This window comes from Neovison vison, chromosome 8, assembly GCF_020171115.1.
Source record: "Neovison vison isolate M4711 chromosome 8, ASM_NN_V1, whole genome shotgun sequence".
NCBI lineage: Eukaryota > Metazoa > Chordata > Mammalia > Carnivora > Mustelidae > Neogale > Neogale vison.
Window position 1 is genome coordinate 27,441,718 of NC_058098.1, and position 26,122 is coordinate 27,467,839.

A 26,122-nucleotide genomic window follows, 5' to 3' on the forward strand; every position below is an offset into this window, starting at 1 on the left:
GCCAGCAGAAGCTTGTTTGTGAAAAGCATTATGGAGGTATGCCAATTACGTAACTCACAGAAATAATGTTATTTTTCTGGGCTTTGCAACATTTGTGGCATTTGCCATTTGTTGAGGTTTCTTTTATCTTTCTAACCAAATAATCACCTTTTAACCTAATTTTATATTTGTGATTTTGTAGTTCTTTTCTTAAACAAATCTCCCTAAATTGGGTAAGCCTCATCTGCCCCTGCTCGGTTTTCTCTGTCTTTTACGATCACGGGATCCTCCTTGCCTTTTGTGACGGCTGCTGCCAACTGGTGTTGTATATGGCAGCCTAACAGAACAGCTTGGACTCCTGTTGGATCCAGACAAAACTAAGTGTTTTCATTTATAAAATGAGAATAATAATAGAATCCCCCCCCCACATAGTAATGAAGTCAAGTGAGAAAATACGTGTAAAGCTTTGAGCAGTCCGGTCTAGCAGAGGGTACAGTTAGTGCCACATCTGATATTTAGCTGCCTTTCATGGATATAGTCAGACTCCCTGTTTATGACGGTATCTACTCTGATCTGATTAGTGCCCATGCCAAAAAGTGCAGTCATTGTTAGCTACTGGTATCTTATTAGTCCCTCTCCCCCAGCAGCCCAAAGTATGTATATAGTAAGTGCTCCATCGTTGACAATCCAGTCAAAGAATGAGAGTCACCATCTGGATGAGAAAACAGAGGTTGGCTCCAAATTCAACAATGCCCTAGACCCAAGCAGTGACTCACAGCTAAGAAATGTCGTCATCTCGAAGGGTACTTACTTATTCCAATCCTTTTTAAAACTGTTTCTTTTTTCTTGACATATTTAAGTGTTGGAAATTGGAAAATCCACAAAAGCACAAAAAAAGAAATGAACTGCTATTATAGTTTTACACAAATACATGTGATGTTACAATTACGTATTTAATACATAGTATGCTATGAAACATACTTTTAAAAAGCGTTCTTTGCATTTTCCTTATACTTTAAATATCTTTAACTACATCATTTTTAATGACTGCATAACATTCCTCATCAGGAAGTGGGGATAATTAAAGGTACCTATCTCAAAGGGTTATGCCACGAGCACTGACAAGAGTTATGTCATGCGAAGCTACCTGACATGTAAAAAAGCTCAATAAACTTAGATCTTCCTTAGGATGGATTGAGCTAACCAATCTTCTTTTGCTGAGCATTGGAGTAATTTCCATTATTTTTCTAGGGTGAATATTAATCTTTGCTCATATCTTCAGTCATTTCCTTAGTAAAGTTCAGGATTGCTGGATATGCACATTTTTCAATTTCTGACTGTGCAGTTAGGAGAACAGAGAGGGGAAAAGGCTAGCCCTAGCTCACACAGCAAGCCTGCAAAGGCGAACTAGAGACTAGCTGGGGACCCTAAATGGTGCCTTATCCTGTTGACTAGGAGAAAGTCCTAGTCAAGGGAAAAAACTAGGCTCCTGAGCTGCAGCGGCGCGGGAAGAACAGGTCAGCAGGGCTGAGCTGGGTTAGGGCGGGGAGGAGAGGACAGGCGGTGGCTTGGGGGGCTGAGCTGGGTTGCCGAGGCGGGGCGCTCAATTGCGGGGCCAAAGCTTAGCGGTTGCCTGGCAACCCGGGCGGCGCGGCGTTCGAACGGAAGCGACGAACCAATCAGGATGTCCGGGGCAAACCATTCCGGCGCCGGGGGGGGGAGCGGCAAGCTCACTTCCCCTTCCTCTGTGCCCCCGGGACCTCCGCTCTGGTGGGGGCCTTGGAATAGTCAGGTGCCCCGGTTCATTTCGGGTGCGCACAGCAGCTCCGAAGAGGCCTTTGCGGGTCCCCAGCCCCGCCGAGCTGCTTTGGGCGCGGCCATTCCCCGCCCGGGTCCGAGCTGTCAGCGTCTCCGAAACCCGCACCGGAGGAGCCAGGACTTGCCTAGCTACCGCTCCAGGTGAGGGGGCGGGTGGTCTGGCGCCCGAGCCCAGGTCTGGGGGGTGGGGGGCGGCTTCGTTCACCGTGCACCTTTTGTAGGCGTCCTCTCCGCGTCCTACGTGCGGGGAGGCGGCGGTACCCCATTTTACGGAAGAGAACGCTGAGGGGCAGAGAGTGAAGTGTTCTAACCCAGCGAGGTCGGCTGGAGAATCCAGTTCAGGTCTTTCTGCTCCACTTCGAAGTCTCCAGTCTGGGTAGGTCTGGGTAGGTCTGTTATTTGTCTTGAGAGACCCAGATGAGCAACTGGTGGTCAGCTTGTCAGCCGCTTAGCCACAAGGCTGCTAAGCCCCGGAGCCCTGGCGGGATCATTTCCCTCGGGCTCCGCTCCCTCACCGTCGCCTGAATGCCCCTTCTGGTCAGCGGGCTTCTCTTCTCCAGAACGCCAGAGGCTGGACTCAGGGCTCGTTTTGGGGGTCCTTCTGCCCACGGGGTCCTGAATCTCAGTGCTGTCTCTCTCAGAGGGCGTTCTGGGTGGGGGAGCGGGGTTAGGGGGGTTTCCCGCTGTACTGACATTTCTGGGCTAGATGCTAGGTGGGCAGCAGGTGCTCTGGCCCTGGGGCTGCTGTTAGAGTCTTCTGATCTAGAATTCTTCAGATTCTGGGAATCTGCCCCAGGGTGGGGGAATGGGTAGAGGCAGCCATTCAACCTGAAGCGACTAGTCCCCAGAGACTTTGGAGTTGAGGAAGGGGCAGCGACCCCTCCGCCTGGAGCATCTGACCTAGACTAGGCCCTGCCTCCTGGGGGTGCTCTGGGAACTCAGAAAGAAAACAAGTCTTTCATTTATTCTTTCAACAAATATTTATTGACTTCCTATGCCCTGCCATCCCCCTTGTCTCTTTTATTTCTCTCAGTGGCATTTACCCATCAGACGATGTGCTATGTATTTCACTTATTAGGGAGTTGATTATCTTCCTCCACCGGAATGTGATAGGAGGAGGGACTCAGGTGAGGCCCTTGCCTCCAGGGCAAAACTGAAGGGTTCCAAAACCTCTAATCAAGATAACTAAAGCTAACAGTTATTAGTTTTTGTTTTTTTTTTTAAATATTTATTTTAGAGAGAGAGAGAAACAGAGATAGAGCATGTATGAGCAGGGAGGGGGGCAGAAGGAGAGGGGAGCCCAACCCCCAGGAAGGGGGCTCAGATCCCAGGACCCTGAGATCATGACCTGAGCAGGAACCAAGACTCTGTCACTCAACCGACTGAGTCACCCGGGCAATTAACAGTTCTTGACTATTTGTTGTGTTTTCTGCTGGTGGAGATCGACTCGCATGGCCTCTGTAGAACACAGTACAACGTCTCTCTCCTAATCACAAGCACATACCCAGCCCCACTGACCCACTTCTTGGCAACACAAGGTGCAGTGACGCCCCAGGGTGGTTTGTCATGGGGGTGTCTGGACGCACACTGGGTGATCATCAGCAGGGGCTGACGACTCTATGGGCTAATGTGCCCCCACATATATTAGGGAACAACCTGTATGATTAAGTATGCTAATAATAGATATTAGAATTAGTAATATATTAACATTATTAAAACATGTACGGTTGAGTAAAAAGAACAAGGTACACACAGCATGTTGCCGTATGTGTAAAAAAATAGAAAGAATATATGCCCATTATTGCTTGTATCTACCAAAAATCTCCCCGGAAGGACATGCGATTGTCTGGTTCCAGTGGTGCCTGCAGGGTGGGGAACTGCGTGGCTAGGGACTGAAGTGGGAAGGAGTTTATTTTTACTTCATTCTCTTTATAGTTTTTGAATTTTGAGTCATGGGCATATAGCACCTTGTTAAAAAAAATCATATGTATGTAATATATAAATGGATAAATTATGTATATGATATATTATATCTATTACAAAAATCATTACAGATTATATATTTAATCATAAGACCACTGTTGTGTCTGTGATCTGTCCTTGACTTGCCGTGTGACTTTGGGCAAGTTTCTTCACATCTCCGGGGCCAAGATAAGATGGTGAGCTCAGGCCTGGGCAGAGGGCAGTCCAGGGCAGGAAGTGGATTTGCCCGTGAGTCTGCCTCAACCTCCACCTTCCCCATCCTTGTGAGCTGGGCCCTTCCCTGCGGTGTTGCATGTGGTTTCTCTGTGTCTCCACTGCAAGTCTTTTTGTCCTCATTTTGCAACTTCACGTACAAACCAAAGCACAGATAAACGAGTTGGTGGAGTTGGACTGTCCGTCAGCCAACAGGAGATCAGCCCTGGGCAAGGTTGACTGCAGGCAGGCCAGGGCATGAGTGTCTGGGGAGACTCCAGAAATAGCACGGGGCCTGGCGTGGGCCTGGAGGATGCCCCGCTGGGTGTCTCCGACCCGGACAGCTGGGCTGAAATTGAGCTGGCCTGCCCTATTGGCTGGACCCTCCCTGTTGCCTGGAGCCTTCCTGATCCTCCTCCAGGGCAGGTGAGGGCCTCCCTGTCTCCACCTAAGTCATGGCCTGGCTTCTGCTGAACAGAAAGAAGCAGCAGGTGGAAGGAAGGGGTTGGGGTGGGGGATTGCAGAATGTCATGAAAATTCTAAACATTGAAACCACGCCTCACGCCCCCTCAGTGAAAAATAATCACTAACACCCCCTGGGCATTTACTGTGTGCCAAGTCCTTTCTAAGCATGCATGCACTTAATTCCCTCCATTCTATGATGTCAGGTAGTTACCGCTGCTTTTTTTTTCACATCTTACGAAGGGAAACTGAATGCAAGAGAGCTTTAGTAACTTAGACCAGGTCAGAGCAGGAATGTGGATCCGGGGGTTCTGGCTCCAGTCTGTAGACTCTCTTTTTCCTTTTTTTTTTTTTTTTTGGAAAAATATATAGAACATAAAACTGAGCATTTTAACCATGGGTAAGGTGCAGTTTAGTGGTATGAAGGAAGTTCACGCTGTGCCCAGACCTTACCACCATCTACCTCCAGAACTTCTTCATGTTCCTAAATGGAAACTCTCTACCCATTAAACACCAGCTCCCCATTTTCTCTTCCCCCCAATACCTGGAAAGCACCTGTCTACTTTCTGTCTCTATGGATTTGACCACTCTCCGTACTTCAAGGAAGTGAAAACATACAATATTTGCCCCCCCTTTTTTCCCTCAATATTTGTCCTTCTGGGCCTGACTTATTTCACTTAGTATAATGTTTTTGAGGTCCACCCACGTTGTAGCGGGTATCAGAAGCTCCTTGCTTATAAAGGCTAAATAATATTTCAGCGTATGTTCATCTGCACATCTGTCCATGGACACTTGGTTGCCTCTACCTTTGGGTTATTGTGAAGACTCCTCCTATGAACATTGGGGTTACCACATCTGTTCAAGCCCTTGGTTTCAGTTCTTTGGTGTCTACGCCCAGGAGTAAGATTGCTGGGTCCTATGGCAATTCTTTTTAAGTTTTTCCTACCTGCCATGCTGTTTCTACCATGGCCACGCCATCTTATATTCCCACAAACGGGACAATTTCCAGTTTCCAATTTCCAATTTCTTCATATCCTCACCAACACTTGGTATTTTCTGTGGCTGTGGATTTTTTTGTTTTGTTTTGTTTCGTTTTCTGCTTGCTTGCTTGCTGTGGTATTGGTCATCTGGATGGACGTGACACGTTATCTCCCTGTGGTTTGGATTTACATGTCCCTATTGATGTATCATGAGAAGCATCTTTCCACGTGCCTATTGACCATTTGTACACTTTGTTTAAAGAAACGTCTGTTGAAGTGGTCTTGTGTGCATAGATTTATAAACTCTGAGAGAACTGAGTCAACATTCTGGGTGGTGAAGTCCTCACCCAGGAGCTGGGCACCGCAGAGTCCTAGTTTGGTGGTGTTTGTCATGCCCAGGCTGGGAGACAGGCACTGTTACCAGTCCTGTTTTATGGTTGGGGAAACTAAGGCCTTGGAAATTTGACTGTCTTGCCCAAGGTCTTGTAGCTAATCAGAGATAGAGCTGGGATTTGAACCCTGATGGGCTGGTCCCAGAGTCCATGCTTCAGAGGCGGCCTTGGGGCTGGAGTTGGGAAAGGGCATTGTAGGAGCAGATACCATGTATGCAAAGGTTTGGATGTGATGTCTCCAAAGAAAGAATACAGCTCATCTAGAAGTGGCCAGGGCCCAGCTTGAATGGGGGTGACTTGAGAGAGGGGAATGTGGAGAGAGATGGGGAACACCTTTGATGGGACTGGGGGTTGGCAAGAGGCTTGGTGCTAAAGGGCCTTGGTCTTTGAAGTGGCCTGGGTTCCAGGCCTGCCACTTAATCAGCAGCATGCCCAGCACACACCTGTGTTCTTGGTCCCTGGAGGATGAAAATACAGAAATAGGAAATGAGCAACTGATAAGTGAAGACCTAAAATGACAGGGTGGAATGAATGTGTGGAAGGAAACAACCAGGTGAGAAAGTTGGCAGGAGTCTCAGGGTAGTCAGGGAGGGTTCTCTGAGGAGGTGAGACCTGAAGGAGGTGAGCTAAGAGGTTCTAAGCAGAGAACAGATAGTACAAAGGCCCTGAGGCAGGAAAGACCTTGGCGTGTTCAGGAACAGCAGGGAGGGCTATGTGGCTGGAGCAGTAAAGGCTGGAGATGAGGGGGCAGTAGAGGGCAGGGACTGGATCCTGGAAGGCCTGAGGACCAAGTGGGGAATTTGGGTTTTATTCTAAGGTGATGTAGAACCATAAGAGATCTAATTTCTGTGGGGAAAAATATTGCCATCTTGCCCCCATTTTACAATTGAGGAATCGGAGACCCCGGCCCATAGCCAGGAATGCTTCCTAAGGTGGCTTCTCCCTCTGGGGCCCAGAGAGGGAGGCAATAGCATCTTTTGGTGAGTGGTTGAAGCCCAACACTGAAGTTTCTGTCTCCTCCACTTCCCTCCACTCCCCCAAACCTGCTCCTGGGTTCGGATCCTGGCTCTGCCATTTACCAGCTATGTGACCTCTGGCAAGTGACCACACCTCTCTGTGCTTCAGTTTTCTCAGCTGTAAAATGAGTGTAGCAGGAGTACCTCAGGGTGAGTGTGGGGATTCGATGAGTCAATGTATATAAAGAGCTTAGAACAGTGCCAGGTACAGAGAAAGCAGAAAATTTCTTACCTATTAGGAACATGTTATTGTTTCTTTGCTGTTACTACTATTATTGCCTAACTGAGCCCTCCCCCCGCCCCCATTTCATCTCTTTCCCTTTGTTGCCTCAGTAGAGGGCCAGGCAGGGACCCAACAGGGCATTGTGGGGAATGATGGTCTTGAGGCTCGCCTCCCTAGGGCCTGGAGGAGGCCTCAGAGCTGACTCACCCCCAGGGGGAGGAGAGTTGTTCTCTGAGTCACTTCCCGTCCCCTCACAGCCCTCCACCCCAATCCGGGTGCAGCCCCCACTGGCACAGACATGGAACTGGGCCCTCTTTGGCTTCCCCAGGGCTCCGGCCCGAGGCTGGTGGGCTCTGCCTTCTCTGGGCCTCAGGAGCCCCATGCAAACTGGTCCAATCAAGTGTGCCACCTGAAGTGACATAATAGGGCTTCCTTTGGCAGAGGAGACAGTCTTGGCCCTCCTGAGGATTCCTTCTTGAGTATTGCAGTCTTCTCATCTATAAAATGGGGATTAAAGACTTCCTCCCTATGCAGGTGGTGGAGGTTGGGGGAGTGGGTGGATGTCCAGAGACTTACAGAAGTACAGTGCCTGGAACTCCAAAATTCTGGTTATTCTTAATCCTCTCGCCGTTGTTACTAATGTTCACAGCTTGCAGAGTTTCTATCTGCCCTCTCAGACGGTAAGAACTCCCACTGACCTGGCCTGGAGGGTGAGACTCCCCTCACTTGGCAAAATGGAGAACCAGAGGGGTCCAAGCAACCTGCTCAGGGACACACAGGTAGAAAGGGGTGGCGCGAAGGCTTGGTCCAGAGGGAAAGTGCCCGGGTCAGACTCCTCAGGGTGACTTTGGGCCAACTGGCTCAGCCTGTCCCAGCCTCAGTATTCCATTAGTCAAATGCGGATAATAATAGAGTTCACCTCACAGGGGTTGTTGAGAAGATTAAAATGGGTTAATTAATACCAGGAACAACACTTTCTCGTGCCTGGCACAGTCAACATTATCGCGGGCACTGAGGCTGTGGGGGAGGGGGCCCCAGTTTTGCCCATCTCCAAGATGGGTGCCCTTGCCGGTGCCAGAGGTGCGGCTGCGGCCAGTGTGGCTGTGTGGGGCGCGGCCCCGGCTCGCGGGAGAGCTTCCTGGGGGTAGAACTGGGTCTCTTCGACGAGCTGAGCCCTTTGCCGAGGCGCCCGGGCTCAGGTTCCCGCCCCTGCCTGGCTTTCTTTCTTCCCCTCCGGGTGATACCTGGGCCGGCGGGTTCACCTGCTGGGGACCGGCCGCCGGAAGTTGCGCAAACGCGCGTTACCTGAGCGCCAGGTGGGCCGGGCCGGAGGAGCGCTCCGTAGCCGCGCGCGCGCAGCCAGGTATGTGCGGGCGGATGGCGGCGGGCCAGGGTCGGGGGGGCTGTCCGGCCACCCCTCCCTTCTCGGGGAGGCGGGGGGCAGGGCAGGGTCTCACCTTCCCGCCTGGGCGAGACCGCAGGACTCCTGCTGTCAGCCCTCTGGCTTAAGAGCCAGGACGACCCGGGCTCAGAGAGGGGTGGCGAGCGGCCAGGGTCACACAGCGCGCCAGCGGGCTCGCGGCCTCCTCCGCCTCTGGGAGTCTCCAAGCTTGACCCGAAGTGGGGCAGGGCAGACGCCAGACCGAGGATCTGAGCTCTCTCAACCCCTCAGGCTGACTCCAGGGAAGCAGGTGGGAAGGGGGTATGGTGACAAAGAGAAGGGCTCACGGTTGGCGCTCTGAGGCCCTTTGTGGGTAGCATTTGAAATACGTGGGTGGGGCGTTGGCGATGAGAGGAGGCTTCAGAGAGATCGAGGGGATTGGGGACTGGGACCCCGGCTTTAACTCGCGGGAGCCACCACACCTCTGTTTGCCCACCTTTGAAATGGGGCTTAGCAGATCAGTTTAGGATTTGCCTCTATCACGTGCCTCCTTTGTCTGTGGCTCCGGCTCCGACAGGCTGAGCTTGCTTAGAGACCCCTGCTGGGCTGGAGTTGAGGGGGAGGTGGGCGGAGAGGGCAATCTGGCTGTTAAGTCGTCGGAGTCATCAGAAAAACCAAGAGCTCAGTTGTTGGAGCGCAGCCTTTTTGCCAGGTGCTGGGAAGGTCCTCAACCTGTTTTATCTCTCCATCCTCTGGAGACCTGGAGGCTTAGATCTATTTTTAACCATATTCCAGATAAGGCACCCGAGTGTGTAAGAGGCACAGTTGCTGGAGCAGGGCACACTGCGGGCAGGCGGGCGAGCTGGCCAGCGGCCCCCTAGTCGGATTTGGCTCCTTGCTATGTCTGGCCGCAGGGGGAGACCCTGCGGCCAGCAGGTCGGTTGGAGGGCGCAAGGTTTCTGCCCTGGCCCTGCCCATCTGACCTCCTTCTTCCTTCTGTTTCCCCGGATGGTGCCCGGGAGGGAATTGCCACCGCCAACGGGTTGGACTGGTTTGGTAGGCGGCGGCCACGGGGGTGGAGCAGAGTCTAGTTACCTCCACAGGGCTCAGCAAGGCTGTCTTTCCTGTTAGATCCTTCCCTCCTAAGGTCTCCTGGGGGGTTGCTGGAGTGGGGCAGCCTTGCCTTCCCACTTCATCCCTCCTACTTTGGGAGCAGCTCTGGCTCTGGGCCAATAGCCCCCAGGGTTCTAGTAACTGGACATTGCTGCCCCTGCAGAGGTCTCAAACTGGGGACTAGATCTGTGTGGGGAGGGCAGATCTGTTTGCAGACATGTTTGTTTGCTCCATGCTCTGCGCTTGTTTTAAAAATTATTATTGGAGGGGCGCCTGGGTGGCTCAGTGGGTTAAGCCGCTGCCTTCGGCTCAGGTCAGAATCTCAGGGTCCTGGGATCGAGTCCCGCATCGGGTTCTCTGCTCAGCAGGGAGCCTGCTTCCTCCTCTCTCTGCCTGCCTCTCTGCCTACTCGTGATCTCTCTCTGTCAAAATAAATAAATAAAATAAAATAAAAAAATAGAATTTACATCCAAGACTTTAAAAAAAAATTATTATTGGATTTGCTGAGATTTAAGAATCTGGAGTGTTCGTGCACATCTGGATTTCCAGCCTCCTAGCACATTCCATACCTACCACCTTGGACCCATATACCTGCAGTGGGTTGGATGTGTCCCTCTGTGGTTTATCCAAGGTCTTCCCGTTCATGTTTCGTCCCCATGGACACTCCCAATTCAGTAACAATTTATCGAATACCTGTTATGTGTCAAAAGCAATGTCCCAAAACAGATTCAGTGAGCAAAACAGACAAATCCCCTGCCTTCATGGAGCCAATACTTTAGGGGAATGGGAAGAACAAAGAGTAAAGTGACATGAATGTCATAGATGAGTGCATTAGGCTTCATAGGAGTTTGTGTCTTATTTATCAGCCCTGGGACCTAGGATTGTTGCTTCTCTAGTCTCAGTTTCTCCCAGCTGTAAAATGAGATGACAATGACCCTTCTCACAGGCTGTTGGAGGATTCCAGGAGAGGATGGTGTCGAATGGCCAGCACACAGGAGGGATCCCTGCCTTCCCACTCCAGTCCAGACTCTTCTGTCATTTTGGGTGACCACATGGGGCTGTCTAGTACAGGTTTCCGCTATGGATGGAAATCTCTTATCTGCAGTCTGCTCTATTGACCGGTATAGTGGCCGTTGAGCACTTGAGATGTGGCTAGTGTGATGGAGGAACTGGAAATGTAAGGTTTTATTGGATTTAAAGCTAAGGTGAATAGCCATATGTGGCTAGTAGCCATTGAATTAGACAACACAGGTGTAGATGACATATCCTTTGGGGGATTACCTAGGAAAAGTCCTCCTCTTTCATTTTACAGGTGAGAAGTTTCAGGACTTGGTTTATGGGTTTTCTTCTGGCCCATCTCTGGAAGAGTTGGTGAGGGGACACTGTGGCTCCAGCCCTTTCTTGGAAAAAGGACCAGGGCTGGTCTGATGCTTGGGGCCCCAGGCCTTGATGCTTAGTTGATCATGTGGACACTTGAGCACGAGCACATCAGTGTGGGCCCCCTTGCCTCTGGGTGCCATCCTCTGGCTGCTGGCAGATCCAGGGTCTGCTGGATGCTCTCAAGTAGGGTTGTGTGATTGTGGGCTTTTCTGGCTTCTCTTCAAACAGCATAGCTCAGGTCCTGGCTGACATTTCTAGCTGACAGGCATCCTTGGATCACTGTGGGGCTGGCACCGAAGTCCCATCCTGGAAGCTGATGAGTGTCTGGACTTTGCTTGGGTAGGGGGTGGAGATTTTCTACACTCCTCCTCTACCAGCTCTACTGCTGTGCCTGGGGCTTGGCATGTCTAGACGGGTGAATAGCACCGGGCAGCTTCCTGGCTGGGTAGGTAAGGGTGGGAGGTGGTACCAGGTTCCCTGGGGGCAGTTTAGGCAGCGTGTGGGTTGGAGCCCTTTCTCTGGGTCACCAGGTGCACCAGCAACTCCCTGCTTGGAAGCAAGGGGCCAGAGCCACCAGCTTGGGGGATTAGCTTAATCAAGTTGGTTGCGTTCCCTATCTGCAAAATAGAGCTGTTAAGGGGACCCATTGAGGTTAAGCTGGCTGGTGCCCAGTATACGGCCTGGAGCCCACTTTCCTTCCTTTAAAGCGTGCCTTGCCCTGTCTTTTCTGCCCAGGCTGCTCACGTCTTTCTTCTTTGGTACTTCTCATTTTCTCTATGCCTCAGCTGGGTCTAGTCCTCTGGGAAGGAGGCGGGGTGTGGGTGGAGTCACAGGCCCTTCAGTGGTGGCTTTCTATCTGCTGATTGGCTCCCTGTGAACGAGGGGGCGTGGCCATTACCTTTTAATAGGGAAGGAGTCTTCAGCCCCTTTCAGTCTTGGCTGAGCCTTTGTCTGAGTGAGCTCAGCTTCTTTCTTTCCTCCCTTGTAGCAGTTGCCAGCATCCAGCTACCTACTTTCTGGATCTGTCTCCGCATTTCTCCCGTCTTCTCAGACCAAAGCCCTTGGGGTATGTAAGAGCCATGCCTGTGGACACACGGACTCCGGGATCCCGGGACACATCTGCCCTACCTTTCCGCCTGCGTACCAAAGTGCCTGGCTACCTGCTCCGGAGGCCAGCAGATGGTGGAGCCCGGAAACCTAGTGCTGTGGAGCGCCTGGAGGCTGACAAGGCCAAGTACGTCAAGAGCCTGCACGTGGCCAACACCCGCCAGGAACCTGTGCAGCCCCTGCTGTCCAAGCAGCCCCTCTTCAGCCCTGGGACTCGCCGCACAGTGCTCACACCTAGCCGCCGAGTACTGCCTGGCCCTGGCCGTCGGCCCCAGCTGGACCTGGACATCCTTAGCAGCCTCATCAACTTGTGTGATAGCCCTGCGTCCCCTGCCGAGGCGAGCCGTACTCCTGGACGGACAGAAGGAGCCCAACAGGTGCCCCCAGCCAACCCTCCACGCCCGCCACCCAGTACGACTGCTGTCCGCCGAGTGGATGTCCGTCCTCTCCCCGCCTCCCCTGACCGGCCCTGCCCTTCGCCAGGCACTGCCCCCGCCTCCAGCCCAGCCCGGCCCCCAGGTTTGCAGCGCTCCAAGTCCGATTTGAGTGAGCGCTTCTCCAGAGCAGCAGCTGACCTGGAGCGATTCTTTAACTTCTGTGGCCTGGACCCGGAGGAGGCACGGGGATTGGGCGTGGCTCACCTGGCGAGGGCCAGCTCAGACATCGTCTCCCTGGCCGGGCCCAGTGCCGGGCCTGGCAGCTCAGAGGGGGACTGCTCCCGCCGTAGCTCTGCCACTGTTGAGGAGCGGTCCCGGGAGCGCGTCCCCTATGGCGTGTCGGTGGTAGAGCGCAACGCGCGAGTGATCAAGTGGCTGTACGGGTTGCGGCAGGCACGCGGTGCCCCCGCCGCAGAGGGCTAGGCCTCCACTGGGCTCCGCATTTGCACAGGACACATCCAGGAGAGGCAGCTGGGCTCTCGACCTCTTCTGCATCCATTCCCTGGCTTGGGACAGACCAGAGGCTGGGCCGTATCTGTCTGTCAAGGACTGACCCTGGAGAGGGTTGCCTGTTGACCTTGAGCCACCCCCTACCCCTCACTTGTAGGGGTTTTGACACAAGTCCTGCCTGGTTCTTCTCCTGAGTTTGGATTTGGGGCACTCAGCCTTATCCAGAGAGTGAGGGGCACTGCCCACGGAGCGGTTCTGTTTCCTTCTTCCTTGGCCTCTAACCTTTGCTGACTTCCTCTTCCTTTCCCAGCGGGCCCTGGTTCCCTGGGAACTCGCTCAGGGTGGGGGCAGGGCCTTGGCCGCCTGGCCTAGGTGGGTAGACTACAGGAGGGACTGGTAGGAGTCTGTACTGCTCTGACTTCCTCCCTTTGGTTAATAAACACAAATGCTTGTTTTTCAAGGCCTGGGCCATCAGACTCTTCTGTGTTCACAAGGGGAAGGGGAGGGAGACGTCTTGGATTAGAATTCCATAATTGTTCATCCTGGGATTTGGGGGTGGGGAAGGGGCATGAGGTCAGTGGCTGGCCCAGCCTGAGACTTGAGACGTGAAAGGGGATTCTCATAACCCCTCTGGGTGGCCTGAGGGCCTCCTTCATAGGGGAGGAAACTGACTCTGGCTACAGAGTGAATCCAGATAGAGCCAGGACTGAGGTCTGTGTCAGGAAGGGGACCTGAGGGGAAAAGCTGATGGCTGCATGGGTCCTTCCCATTGCTGCCCGGGAAGCTCGGAGAGCAGGTCTGGTCTTAGGGCAGATGTAAGACTGGGATTGGAAGCAGGGGGTCGACAGCACAAAACAGGTGGCCTTGCCTCCAACCCTGGGTGAGCTGGGATAAGCCAGTCTCCCTCTCTGGGCCTCAGGGGCTGGAGGAAAGGGAAGGATGGCTGGCACTGGGCTTTGAGGTCTCCGTTCCTCCCTGTTTCCCTCCAGGCTGGCTCCATGCTGGGAGATGCCACCCTTGGCTGGTAGTACAGCTCGGGCTAAGGCCGGGCACACAAAGAGTGAAAGCCTGGGTGGCCTCTGCCCACCCCCGAGGTGGGAGTGGGGAAGGGCTGGGTGGTGCTTCCTCTCCCGCAGGCTGTGTTGGCTGCAGCACTCAGAAACAGGAAGCTCTAATGGGGGCCCTGGTGACAGGTTTGATGTAAGTTTTATTTTAAGCATAAAGAGGAGATTTCCTTTGGGCTGTTGACAAACATCCAGGTCAGCCCAGCTGTTTGTCTGTCTGTCTGTCTGACAGTGTAGTCAGGCCCCCAGGGGATTGGGTTGGGCCTCGGTGGTTCAGGGAAAGAAGGGGAAACTGGGTTATAGAGGACAGTGGTGTTCAAGCTCATGAGAATGGAATCCAGCCCCTCGTGATATAGATGGAGAGGCAGAGGCACAGGGAGGGCTATAATCTGCCCACAGGCACCCAGCAGGTCTGACAACACAAGAGTTGAGCCTCCTGGTCCCTAAGTTAAGGGAGTGATGGGGTCAGGAGGGATAATCTGGGCTCTGCAGAGGAGACGTCCTCTGAGTGTCAAGGACCAGCTCCTTCTGGCAACCTGGCCAGAATTCTGTGCTAAGTAAGCATTGCCCCTTCGCATGAGCTGCCAGCACCCCAGAAACCCAAGGGGTTTCTTGGTGTGAGATCACAGGACTGGTGGAGATGGGCCGGGAGACCCCTCATTCCTGGAGGAGGTTGAGTCCTAGGTGCAGACCTTTCACACTCAACCTGTCACTGAATCTTCAAGGTGACTTTTACAGGGTCTGTCTGAGAATAGGAAGGGTAGTGGCAGTCACAGAGAGGGTCTGCACTTCAGCCTGGGGTCACACCCCACAGTCAGGGGCACTCTGCCTCCCTGACTCTTTTCTCTTCCCTGTCCTGGGTCCTGGCAGCCTTTCCCGCTGTCACTTTATTGAGCATCTGTTGGGTGCCCAGCAGTAAGACAGACGTAGTTCCTGCTATGTCTGATGGAAGGGAATGGGCAGCCGATCAGCAAACACGTGGTCACATAATGTGGAGAAGTGACATCTGCCCTAAGACCAGACCTGTTCCCAGGAGCTGGGCCCCGGGAGAGTCAAGAAGGGCATTGGGAGGGTCTGCTGGGAAGAGAGCAGGAAGGTATTCTTGGAAGTGGAGAAGGTGTTTCCTGGTCCCTGGTTCCAGGAGGGCTTCCCTTCTGCTAGAATTCTGGAGTCCATCAGCCTTCCCTGTGGGAATCTGTAGCTGGGGGTTTCTGCCGCCTCGGGGATCTGCGGAAACAGCCCCTTTATTGTTCTGCCTGCAGTCGGAGTGTGAGGGGTGGTGAACAGCGAGGGCCAGCAGCTGCTGCCCCCTCCCCTGGGGCTGCCTGGCTTCCATAGCAGCGCCCCAGGCCAGACTGGCCCCAGCTGCCCAGCCCCTAATTAGGCAGAGATGAGATCTGCTCCCAGATCTATTTCCCAGCAGCTAATTATATACACGTGGGCTTGGGAGCCCAGCAATCTGGCTGCTCATGCCTGTCGAGAAGGTGTGATGGGCCCCTGGGAAAGGCACCTGTCCCCACCCGCCAGGCCTCAGTGTACCCTTTTGGCAGAGGATGGGACGTAGCTAGAGGGTCTTGTTCCTTTCCCTGGTGAAATGGTTCTGGTTCTGCTACAGAGGTATTCAAGGGGACCAGGAAGAGGAGACACCCATCCTGCCCGACACCCTCTGTCCAGGGGGAGCAGGGAGGGACTGAGGAATTAGTCTATAGGGCCCTGACTCTAGATCCCAGGGTAGGGGTAGACATACACAAGGTCATGGTTATAGCTGCTCCACCAGATAGACCTGCACATGGGCTTAGAGCTGTGTGGGTCTTCCCGGGTCCAAGACAGAACACCCCATTCAGGTTTAAAAAAGGATACTGTTTTTCAGGTAATGCATTCATCTATTTCCCCCAATACTTTATTAAGAAAAATATCAAAGAAAAGTTGAAAGAATGATATAGGAAACACTTAAATACCCACCTACAGGATGCACATTTCTCCGTATTTTGTTAAATGTGCTCTATCGGGCATCTACCTGTCTATCCATCCATTAAGACAGCCTATTTTTTTCAAGCTTTTCAAAGTAAGTTGCAAACATCAATATGCTTCCCCTTAAAGGCACTTTGGCATGCATATCATTAGAGCTCAGTATTTGTTTACAGTTCCCCTGTGTATGTATAAAATTGACATCCTGTGAAATGCACAGATCTTAAAGGTACCATTTGACTTGAGACAAATGTACACTGTTCCCAAACCCCAGTCAGGATATAGAGCAACACCATAACCATGGAAAATTCCCTCATGTCCCTTCTCTGTCAATTCCTGTCTCTAGCTCATGGCTATATCTATGAATCTGTATAAATTCAATAGTGCTCATAAAATATTTCTTTGTCCTGAGCTTCCCACTCCTGACCCCCAAAACAGCCACATCCAACTCTTTTAACTATTTCTTCTGGTACTTCTTTCCATATTTCTAAATAAGATGCTTTTCCTGTATTTTTCTGGATTAGTTTTAGGCAGATATTGCCTGACTTTCCAGTCTGATGTCTTCACAGTGTTGCTTCTGTAGCTTGACTGCCTGGGTTTGAATCCCAGCCCTTCCTCCTCCTGGCCTGATGACCCCAGGCAAATGACTTAACCTCCTTGTGTTCAGTTTCCTCACTTGTAAAATGAGAGCAATAAGAATATTTAAGTTATTGGGTTGTTATGAGGATTTAACATGTAAACTACACCAAAATAATTACTCTGAAAGTGGTAAAAAATGTTTCTTTTTATAATTATTATTATCAAAGAAGAGTTAACTTTTTTCACCTCCTATCCTTTTAATCTGTGTTTATCACAATTTTCCATTAAGTGCATATTTAGTGTTACTATTTTGTAACTATACAAATATTACTTCCTGCCATGCCAAATCTCATACGATGGTTACATTTCCTTTCTTGTAAAACTCTTGGTTTTTCCTGGAGTTACTACTTGCCTTGCTTTTCATTCCTATGGTTTCCTTCTAACCAACCCACCCTTAATTCTCTGACATTCTCAGTGTCCCCATATTAAAACAAAGAAGATAAGGTATTGGTTCCAACTTCCTTCCTGAAACCCTGTCCAGTATTGGTGGTATAGTGGTGAGCATACTGCCTTCCTTCCTGAAACCCTTCAAGTGCTCTTTAATACCCCCCACCACTTAAAAAACAAATTGGACCAATTTTCAAAATAGAGTATCAAGCACAAGCACAAACTCTAATATAAGTCCCTGCCTATGGGTCTCTAGGATAAAAACTGAAGCGTGACCCCCCACTGCCAGGCCTTTCCATTTATCCATGGGACTGTCTCAGCACCATCTGCTCACTGTGCCAACCTATGGCTCATTTTGTGCCCTTCACCTTATTCATCCATTTTTTTTAAAGAGAATCTTTTTTTAAAGATTATTTATTTATTTATTTGACAGAGAGAGAGAGATCACAAGTAGGCAAAGAGGCAGGCAGAGAGAGAGGGGGAAGCAGGGTCCTTGCTGAGCAGAGAGTCCGATGCAGGGCTTGATCCCAGGACCCTGAGATCATGACCTGAGTCCAAGACAGAGGCTTAACCCACTGAGCCACCCAGGCACCCTATTCATCCATTTGTTCAACTAAAGCCTGCTGAGTCCTTCTCCATCCCCTGCACTGGGCTGGGCAGCACCAGCAACATAGAACTAGGGTATTGTTGACCTACCTAATCCCAGAGCGTATTTATACTGACATGTGAGCTTGAACAGTGGTCTGAATAGAGGCATGTGTGGGGTTGGGTGATGGCTGGGAGTGTCTGCATGGGACCTGTAAGGGCTGTGTCTATGTGGGTGCTGACATTTTCCATAGGAGGCCATTTGTGTGTGTATGTGTGTAGGTGTTGTTTACACAGTGTATGTTCACTGGTTATGTGTATCAGTTAGTTTTTGCTACATAACAAACAACCCTAAACCTAGTGGCCTAAGACAGTAATTTATTAGTCCATGATTGTATCAGCTGGTAATTCGGCCTGGGCTCAGCTGGGCAGTTCTTCTGGCCTTACCGAGGCCGGCCGGCTCATGAGGTCGGCTGGTCTTGGAGGGTGTCACCCACATGTCTGGCCTTTGGCAGTCTGTTTGAGGGGGGCCTCCAGCCACCTCTAAGAGGTTCACCTCCATGAAGTTAGCTTGGGCTGATTCACACAGTAATCTTGGAGTTCCACACTAGAAGCAGGAGAAGACAAGCTCCAGTGCACATGAGCATTTGAAAGACTCTGCTTGCATTGTAATTACTAATGTCCCATTGGCTGAGTGACGTGGCTGAGTCAGATTCAAGGGGTCAAGAAATAGACTCCATCTCTTAGTCACATGGCAAAAGGGCCTGAGGACAAGCATAGGGGAATGATTGTGCTGGTTTCCAATTTATTTATTTATTTATTTTAAAAAGATTTTATTTATTTATTTGACAGATGGAGATCACAAGTAGGCAGAGAAGCAGGCAGAGACAGAGGACGAAGCAGGCTCCCCGCTGAGCAGAGAGCCCCATGCAGGGCTCGACCCCAGGACCCTGGGATCATGACCTGGGCCGAAGGCAGAGGCTTTAACCCACTGAGCCACCCAGGCGCCCCTGGTTTTCAATTTAGCACAGCCTATGCGTGCAAAGGGAAAGTCCCCAGTTTGGCAATCAGAGAAACTGGGATTTCCTGGTGCTGCCACTTACTTGCTATCTGTCCTTGGTCAAGCTGCCTGACCTCTCTGAGCCTCACAAACTGGAGAGAATGGGATGAGAGGAGACAGTCTTTATTGTAAAGTGCCTGTGCTATTCATTTGTTCATTAATGCAAACATGTAGTTGTTAGCACGAGGCACACCCTGGAGACACTGTAGCGAACAAAATGAACCAGAACACCTGCCTTTGGAATGCTTAGTCCTGGTTGCGTACACATGTTAATTGACCATCCCAGTAATTTTATGATCACTGAAATTAGGCCCTAGAAGGAAGAGATTACTGACCTGGCCAGGAGGTCTGGAAACCTGAGCGAGCTATTTGAGTTGAGATATGAAGGATAGGTAGGAGTTAAACAGAAGAGAGGACAGGAGTGGAAAAGGATTTCAGGTTGAAGGACTAGTTTGTGCAAAGGCCCTGTGGTGAGAGTAGATTCTAGAAGCAGAGAGAAGGTGGGTGGAGCTGGAGCTGGAGCTTAAGGGTCAACTGCGCAGGGTTATGGGAGCCTTTGAACAATGAGTGGGTCGATCTTACTAGGGTGACTGAAATGAGACCCAGAGGTCTAATTATGCTCTACAAGGCCCTTATGACCTAGATTCCTGCTACCCTCCCACATCCTCTTTACCTATTCTGCTATAGCCACACTGCCTCCGTGATGTTCCAGGAACATACCAGACACATTCTTACCTCAGGACTTTTGTACTTGCTGCTTCCATTGCCAGTGTCTATCCTACCCCAGATACCCACATGACTCAATCACTTACTTCGTTTGGGTCTCTGCTTACATGTCAACTCCTCAGAGAGGCCTTCTCTGACCCACCACTCACCATCTTCCCTACCTAAACCATCAGCATCCAGCAGTCACTAGTTCCCTATCCTGGTTTATTTGTCTTGCTAGAAAAATACATACCAGCCCCTGACTCACAGTAAACAGAGGCCACATGATCTGTTTCTGGCCTCTGTCTCTTACTAGAATGCAGCTCCAGGAGACAGGATTTGATTTTACCCTAGGCTGTGTCCCCATCCCCTGGGGAGTGTTTGTTGGGTAAAAGAATGAGTGAAAAGGAGTGAGCAAATGGCATACAGCAAGGAACTAGCTCCTGGAAATTAGGAGGTCTGGATTCAAGCTCTAGTTGGTCTTGATAATTGTTCACCTTTCTGGTCCTTGGTTTCCCTAGCTGTGCTGTGAGGCATCTGTGGTCTCCAGGTAGGTTTTGTGGAGGTGGCAGGGCCCTGTGGGGGAGGATGGGAATCCTGGGGATGAAAATAGCCTAGCCCGGCCTCTTGGTTGGCCCCTTCCCTCACTGTGGCATCCAGCTGGAGCCAGGAGGCTCTGTCTGGAGCCTGCCAGCCTGGCACTGGGGCTGGGATTGCAGCTTCTGGACAGCTGGGCCAGGCAGCCCTGGGAGGTTCTTAAGGGCACACCGGGCCTGTTGGATGTCTCCAACCTCCCTCCCCACCTCCCTGTCCTCCCTCAGAGTCTGCTGGCAGGATAAATCCCTTAATCCCCTTAAATGCCTGCAGCCTTCAGCAGCTCACAGAACTTTCTCTTGGTCTGCATCTAGTCCTACCCTGCACGGTAGCTGCCTTATTGACAGGGACACCGAGGCTCAGAGAGGACAGCTGGCTCATTGGAGGTTACAGGCTAGCACGTGGGACAGTTACTACTAGAACCCAGGTCTGGCCCAGTCCTGTCCTGCCAGTGTGTGTGTGTGTGTGTTTGTGTGTGCTGGAGATGGCATGACTGCCCAAGGGCAGTCCCCTCCCTTCACTGCTGGCTCCCTGGGTCTCTGGTTTCTGATAGAGGGTAGTGGCAGTTGTTAGTGGCACTTAAAGCCAGGCTGCCAGGGTTCAAATCCCACCTTTGCTACTTCGTAACTGGACTCTGGGGTCCCACCCATCCTATCACCTCAGTGTCTGTCATTAGGGTAAATCCCTTAATCCCAGACATTATTAGGCCTAACTTTATGCATTGACCCGGTTTAAACAATTTAGTTAGTTGCCAGCTTTTGGCATATAAACCATTGGAAGAATCACACAAACACACCAAGCAAGGTACATCTCCATGAGGCCCCAAGCACCTAGAGTGTGCCCGGCACAGATCAGAGTTGTGGGGAGCTCATTCCTCGGAGTGCCATGGTGAAGTGGTGTTTTCTCCATTTCCTCCAAAGGAGCCTCAGAGATATGAAGCCCTCTGCCCAGCATCTCATGGCCAGGGAGGGCTGAGGTGGGGAGGGAGGTGAGTTGGGGGTTTGCCAAAACCCAGCACTCTCCCCTCGGGGCTCCTTGAGACCTAGTGGGGTCTTTTCAGGCTGGCGCATCACTCCCTGTCTGAGCCTTGGTGTTCCTCTTGGCAAAACGGGGCAGGGAAGTATGAATGGAGTGGGCCAGTCCTAGCCCACGATCACACCCCTGGAATGTGGGCTCAGGCGGACCAATGCTTCCAAGTTCTCATGAGAATCCAGATCTCAAAAATCAGTGAGTAGGTTATTTGCTCATTGTTTAGATGTGGATAAGTCACTATTTGAATGTGAAAATGCCCCCATACAAAGAGTAGATCATGTTCATTATTTCACCATTATCTGTAATAGCAGACAATTGAAAACAGCCCTCAGTGAGAAGTGGGTGAACCAACTTGGGCCCAGCCACCCAGTGGCATCCCGTGCAGCCACAGGAAAGACGCCGTGCGTGCACTTGGTGTGCAACAGCTGGATGCCTGGTGAGCAGGCAAGGTGTGGAATGGCATGCACAGTGTGCTCCTGTTTTTGGAAACTGGAATATATGTCCCCACATTCCTACTGGCATAGAAGCTCCCTGTGGAGTTCCACTGTGAGCCCTGCATGTTGGCTGCCTGTGGGAGAACGGGCTGGCTGGAGCCAGTGGTGGGAGAGAGACTCACTTCTTAATTTTTGTAACTTTTGAACTTTGAACCATGTGAATGTATTGCCTATGCAAAAAAAAAAAAAAAAAAGAGGGAAGGAAAGAAAGAAAGAAAAGAAAAAAGGAAGAAAGGAAGAAAGAGGGAGGAAGGAAGGAAGGAAGGAAAAAAAGAAAGGGAAAAAAATTTTTAAACCTAGGGAAATAAAGCAGAAACAAGAAATCTGGAACAGACAGACAGACAGACATGAGACATGCAGGTACAGTCACTACCCTCTCCCCTAGAGCAACCACAGGCCACATTCTGGGTTTTGCCCAGCTTCGTTTTGTGGCTCCACCCTCTACGGTAATATTTTGGTTTCCACACGCACAGCACCCACGGGAAACACCAGCCAATGGGCGTCAGGTTCTGGGCTGGGCCGCCTGCCAGGGTTGGTGGTGGGTATGACACAGCCTCGGGATGGCGTTGTCCAAATGCCCAAGTGATGACGCAGCCCCGGATGGAATGATGACACTTCCCACAGTCTCACAGGCCCTACTGGTCTGGTGTGTGTCTGGCAACTTCGGGTGTGTGGACACTTTCAGCAGCCATCCCCGTCTACTAGCTCTGAGTCTTCAGGGACTTAACCCATCCATCCATCCATCCATCCATCCATCCATCCATCCATCCATAGATCCATCCATCTACCAATCCATCCATCCACCCATCCACCCATCCGTCCGTCCATCCATCCAATATTTATGAAGTACCTACAACATGCTCTTCCAGGCACTGAAGACAGAGCAGAGAACAAAACAAAAGTTCCCGCTCCTGTGGAGTGGACATTCTAGTGAGGAGACAGGCAATGCATGCCACAGTGGAAATGTCCTGGAGAAAGTGTAGCCAGGAAAGGAAGTGGGAGGACTCTCCTGAAGTATATAATTGACATACAACAACGTTGATTCATTTTAGGCATATGATTTGGTGAGTTTCGGCGATTGTATACATCTGTGTATCCACCACTACAGACAAGTTCTAGAAGATTTCTATCATCCCAGAAAGTTCCCTCCTGCCCGTTTGCAGTCAGTCCTGACTCCCACCCCACTTCCCATCTGGGACACAGCTGGTCAGTTTTCCTTCTCTAGGAAGGATTGCATTTATCTTTTGTGTAGGTCACGTACATGGCGTCAGGCTTCTTCCGCTCTGTGTGATATATTTGTGATCCACCCATCTTGTTGTGTGCCTGTCTCTCTTTACTGCTGAGTAGTCCATGGTACAGATGTGCCATGTTTTGTCTGTTCATCCGGCCTATGGCTGGGCATCTGAGTTGTCTCCACATTTTGGCTATTCCAAATAAAGCTGCTGGGAACATCCCTACACAGGTCTCGTGGGCACGTATACTTTCATGTCTCTTGAATAAATGCCCAGGAGCAGGGCTGCTGGGCCTCCTGGCAACTGTATGTTTAACTTTATTAGAACCAGGCATTGTGCTTTTAATTTTTATTTTTTCAATTTTTAAAGATTTTATTTATTTGAGAGAGAAAGAGAGCATATGAGCAGGAGGAGGGGCAGAGGGAGAGGGAGAAGCAGCTTCCTGCTGTCCAGGGAGCCTGATACAGGGTTCAATCCCAAGACCTTGAGATCATGACCTGAGCAGAAGTCAGACCCTTAACCAACGGAGCCACCCAGGCGTCCCGGATTGTGCTTTTAAATAGCGTGGTCATGGGTGCTTGAGTGGCTCTGTTGGTTAAGGGTCTGACTTTGGTTCAAGTCATGATCTTGGGGTCCTGGGATCGAACCCCACATCGGGCTCCCTGCTCAGCGGAGAGCCAGCTTCTCCCTCTCCCTCTGCCACTCCCCCTGCTCGTGTGCTCTTTCTCTCTCTCTGTCAAATATGTAAATAAAATCTTAAAAAAATAAATAAAATAGTGTGGTCAGGGCAGGATTCCACAAGCAGGTAACATTTTAGCAGAGACTGGAAGGGGGCATGGGAAGCCTCATGGCTGTGGGCAGCAAGACTGTTGTGGCCGAGGAATGGGGTGAGTGGTGTCACTGCTGTGTTTGAGGAACAACATGGAGGCCAGCTGGTGGGAATGGAGTGAGTGAGGGGGTCAGGGCTTGGAGGTGGGGTCAGTGTGTAACAGGACTTCATAGGGTGGTGAGGATGTTGGCTTTCGCTCTGAGAACCCATGGGTGGTTTCTGAGCAGAGGTGGGACAGGATCAGACTTGAATTTGAACATCCTCCCCCGCGCCAGTCTACCCAGTGAAAATGGGCTGCAGGGCAGCCAGGGACGCAGCGGGGAGGTCAGTGAGGAGGGTACTGCAGCAGTCCTGGCGGGAGATGAAGGAGTGGGACTGGGGTAGCAGGGGCAGAGGATGTGGATGCTCAGATTCTGGATCTGCTCTGAAAGTGGATTGGATGTAGAGGTGAGGGAAAGAGGACATGAAGGGTGATAGACAGACTCTTAAGTGGCCTCTCAGATAGGGGCCAAGAGTCTCCCCGCGGCCAATAGCCAGCAAGGAAACATACACTTCAGACGGCAACCCCCAGGACCTGAACTTGGCCAACCACGGGAATCACTCCGAGCCTCCACAAAGAAACAATGCCCAGCTGATGGCTAGATTGCAGCCCAGAGAGACCCTGAGTGGAGACCCCAGGCCATGCCTGGACTTGTGACCTACAGAAACTGTAAGGTTGTGGTTTTCAGTCACTACATTTGTGATAATGTTTACTCAGCAAAAGATGACTGATACAAGCATCCTAGAGCGGGGAAACTGAGGCCCAGCGAGTGGCTGGTACTCGAACACAGGTTCTTGCAGGGAGACACCATCAGGCAGAACCTGCCCCAGTTGCAGAGGCCCCACTAGGCCCAGCCTCTCGTCTCCTAGGAGGCTGTGGTCTGAGCCCCTCTGCCAATACCTCCTCTGTCAGGGCCCTGGCCCCTCAGAGAGCCGGCTTCTGGCCACCCACTAAATGCCCAGAGCTCCTAGGGCAGCAAGCTCAGGCAGGCTCCCTGCTGGGCCAAGCCAGGTGGTCAGGAAGTAGAGTTCTCACCCCCACAGCAGAACAGGTCCCGAGGGCATAGGAGCCAGGTCCAAATCTGGGACCCCAGGCGAGAAGGACAAAGCACAGGCTTAGACCTGTGGTTAGGATCCCGGCCCTGCTACTCACCAGCTGCAGGACTCCGGTCATGGGGCAGTGTCCAGTTGGTAAACTGGGAGCAAGAATGCCCTCCTCCAGATAGTCAGTGAGCTAAGGTGCGGGAAACTCTTGGCAGGAGCCCCATTAACGTTCAAGTTCAAGGCCCCAAACTCTACCTTCTAATGGGCCTTGGTTTCCCCATCTGCGAAATGATCTTATTCCCTAGATGGGTTTGGAGGGCCCTGGTAGCTCTAACAGTTGGCCACCTGGGGGTTCAAATTCTGGCTCTGCCTCTAATCAGCTGTGACCATGGATAAGTCACTTAAGCCCTCTGAGCCCCAGTCTTCTCACCTGTAAAATGGAGCTATGAGTCATTCCTCCCATTTCATGTGACGCAGGTCAGAGACCTAGTTGAGTGCCTCAAAAAACTGTCAGCTGGTTTTACCATCCTCACTGTTGTTCCAAGTGCCTGCTGGAAAGGGCGGCAGGCTAGACACCCCAGGGCGAGGGAAGTTTGGTTTCCTTGGAGACAAACGTTTGTGGGCTGAGACAGGCCTACCTATTTTTCTGGTCAAAGCTAGTTTTTTCCACCCAACTCTCTGGCCCTGCACAATCTAAAACCAAGCCCCAGGTATCACAATGCTTCTAAACATTAAACCCACAGGCAAGTTTTGGGAAACAAAAATGTGCATTCATTTGTTTGCAGTTCTGGGAACTACCTCCTAGTTTTCTCTAGAGGGATGGCAGTAGCTTTGTGCAAATTCCTGGAGGTGGGAATGTGTGTCATAGGCACAAATGGGTGGACATGACAGCGATGTCCCCACTGGCCACATTTGAATTATGCCTGCTGTCCTCTGCACAGACTTGCTGGTGGGAACAGACACCTGCCTGCAGGCTGGACAGCCAGGGTCTCTCCTGGGAAGTTGATACTTGAATGGAGGTCACATAGGCAGAGGGTGGTTGGAGATGTGTCGTCCCTGGCCAGTACCCTAGAGAGGACAGCCACAGGCTCTGTCACTGAGTCCTCTGCGCATGCCTGAGTCCTCATGCTTGGGCTTTGTTCTTTCCCCATCCGGAGGACCCCTTCCCATAAATCTATGGCTGGTCTTCTTGCTTAGTCCCTGTCTGGTGTTTGTCACCCAACTCCCCTTTGCCAATGTGGTGTTGGGGGGTGGTGGGGACAGAGCCTTGTTGGGGGTTGAGGGCAGACTGTGAGATGGAGCAGTTACCCTTCTGGTCTGTGAAGGCAGTTTGGGGCGCTTCTGTGCAGAAAGAGCACTGGAATCAGAGTCTGTTTCTGCACATGTGACTTTAGGCCAATCACTTAGCCTCCCCATATGGTCCAGTGGGATGGTACCGGGGAGGGGGGAGAATCTCCATCAGCGGATGGGGAAACTGAGGACCAGAGAGAGGGAGGCTTTATTTAAAGCCACACAGCAGGTTTGGGACAGACCCTGG

At 51.5% G+C, this 26,122-nt stretch overlaps 1 protein-coding gene across 4 annotated transcripts; it reads left to right on the plus strand.

Moving 5' to 3' along the window:
* Nucleotides 1-1,706: 1,706 nt before the first annotated feature.
* Nucleotides 1,707-13,373, plus strand: FAM110A (family with sequence similarity 110 member A). Of its 4 annotated transcripts, none has more exons than XM_044263313.1 (2): nucleotides 1,707-1,938; nucleotides 11,908-13,373. In XM_044263313.1, the coding sequence occupies exon 2, from the start codon at nucleotides 11,999-12,001 to the stop codon at nucleotides 12,884-12,886; it is 888 nt and encodes a 295-aa protein (XP_044119248.1). In that variant the 5' UTR covers nucleotides 1,707-1,938; nucleotides 11,908-11,998; the 3' UTR covers nucleotides 12,887-13,373. The 4 variants fall into 4 exon arrangements, with proteins under 4 accessions (XP_044119248.1, XP_044119249.1, XP_044119250.1 ...); XM_044263314.1 differs by lacking the exon at nucleotides 1,707-1,938 and adding an exon at nucleotides 2,034-2,173; XM_044263315.1 differs by lacking the exon at nucleotides 1,707-1,938 and adding an exon at nucleotides 8,334-8,408.
* Nucleotides 13,374-26,122: the final 12,749 nt, after the last annotated feature.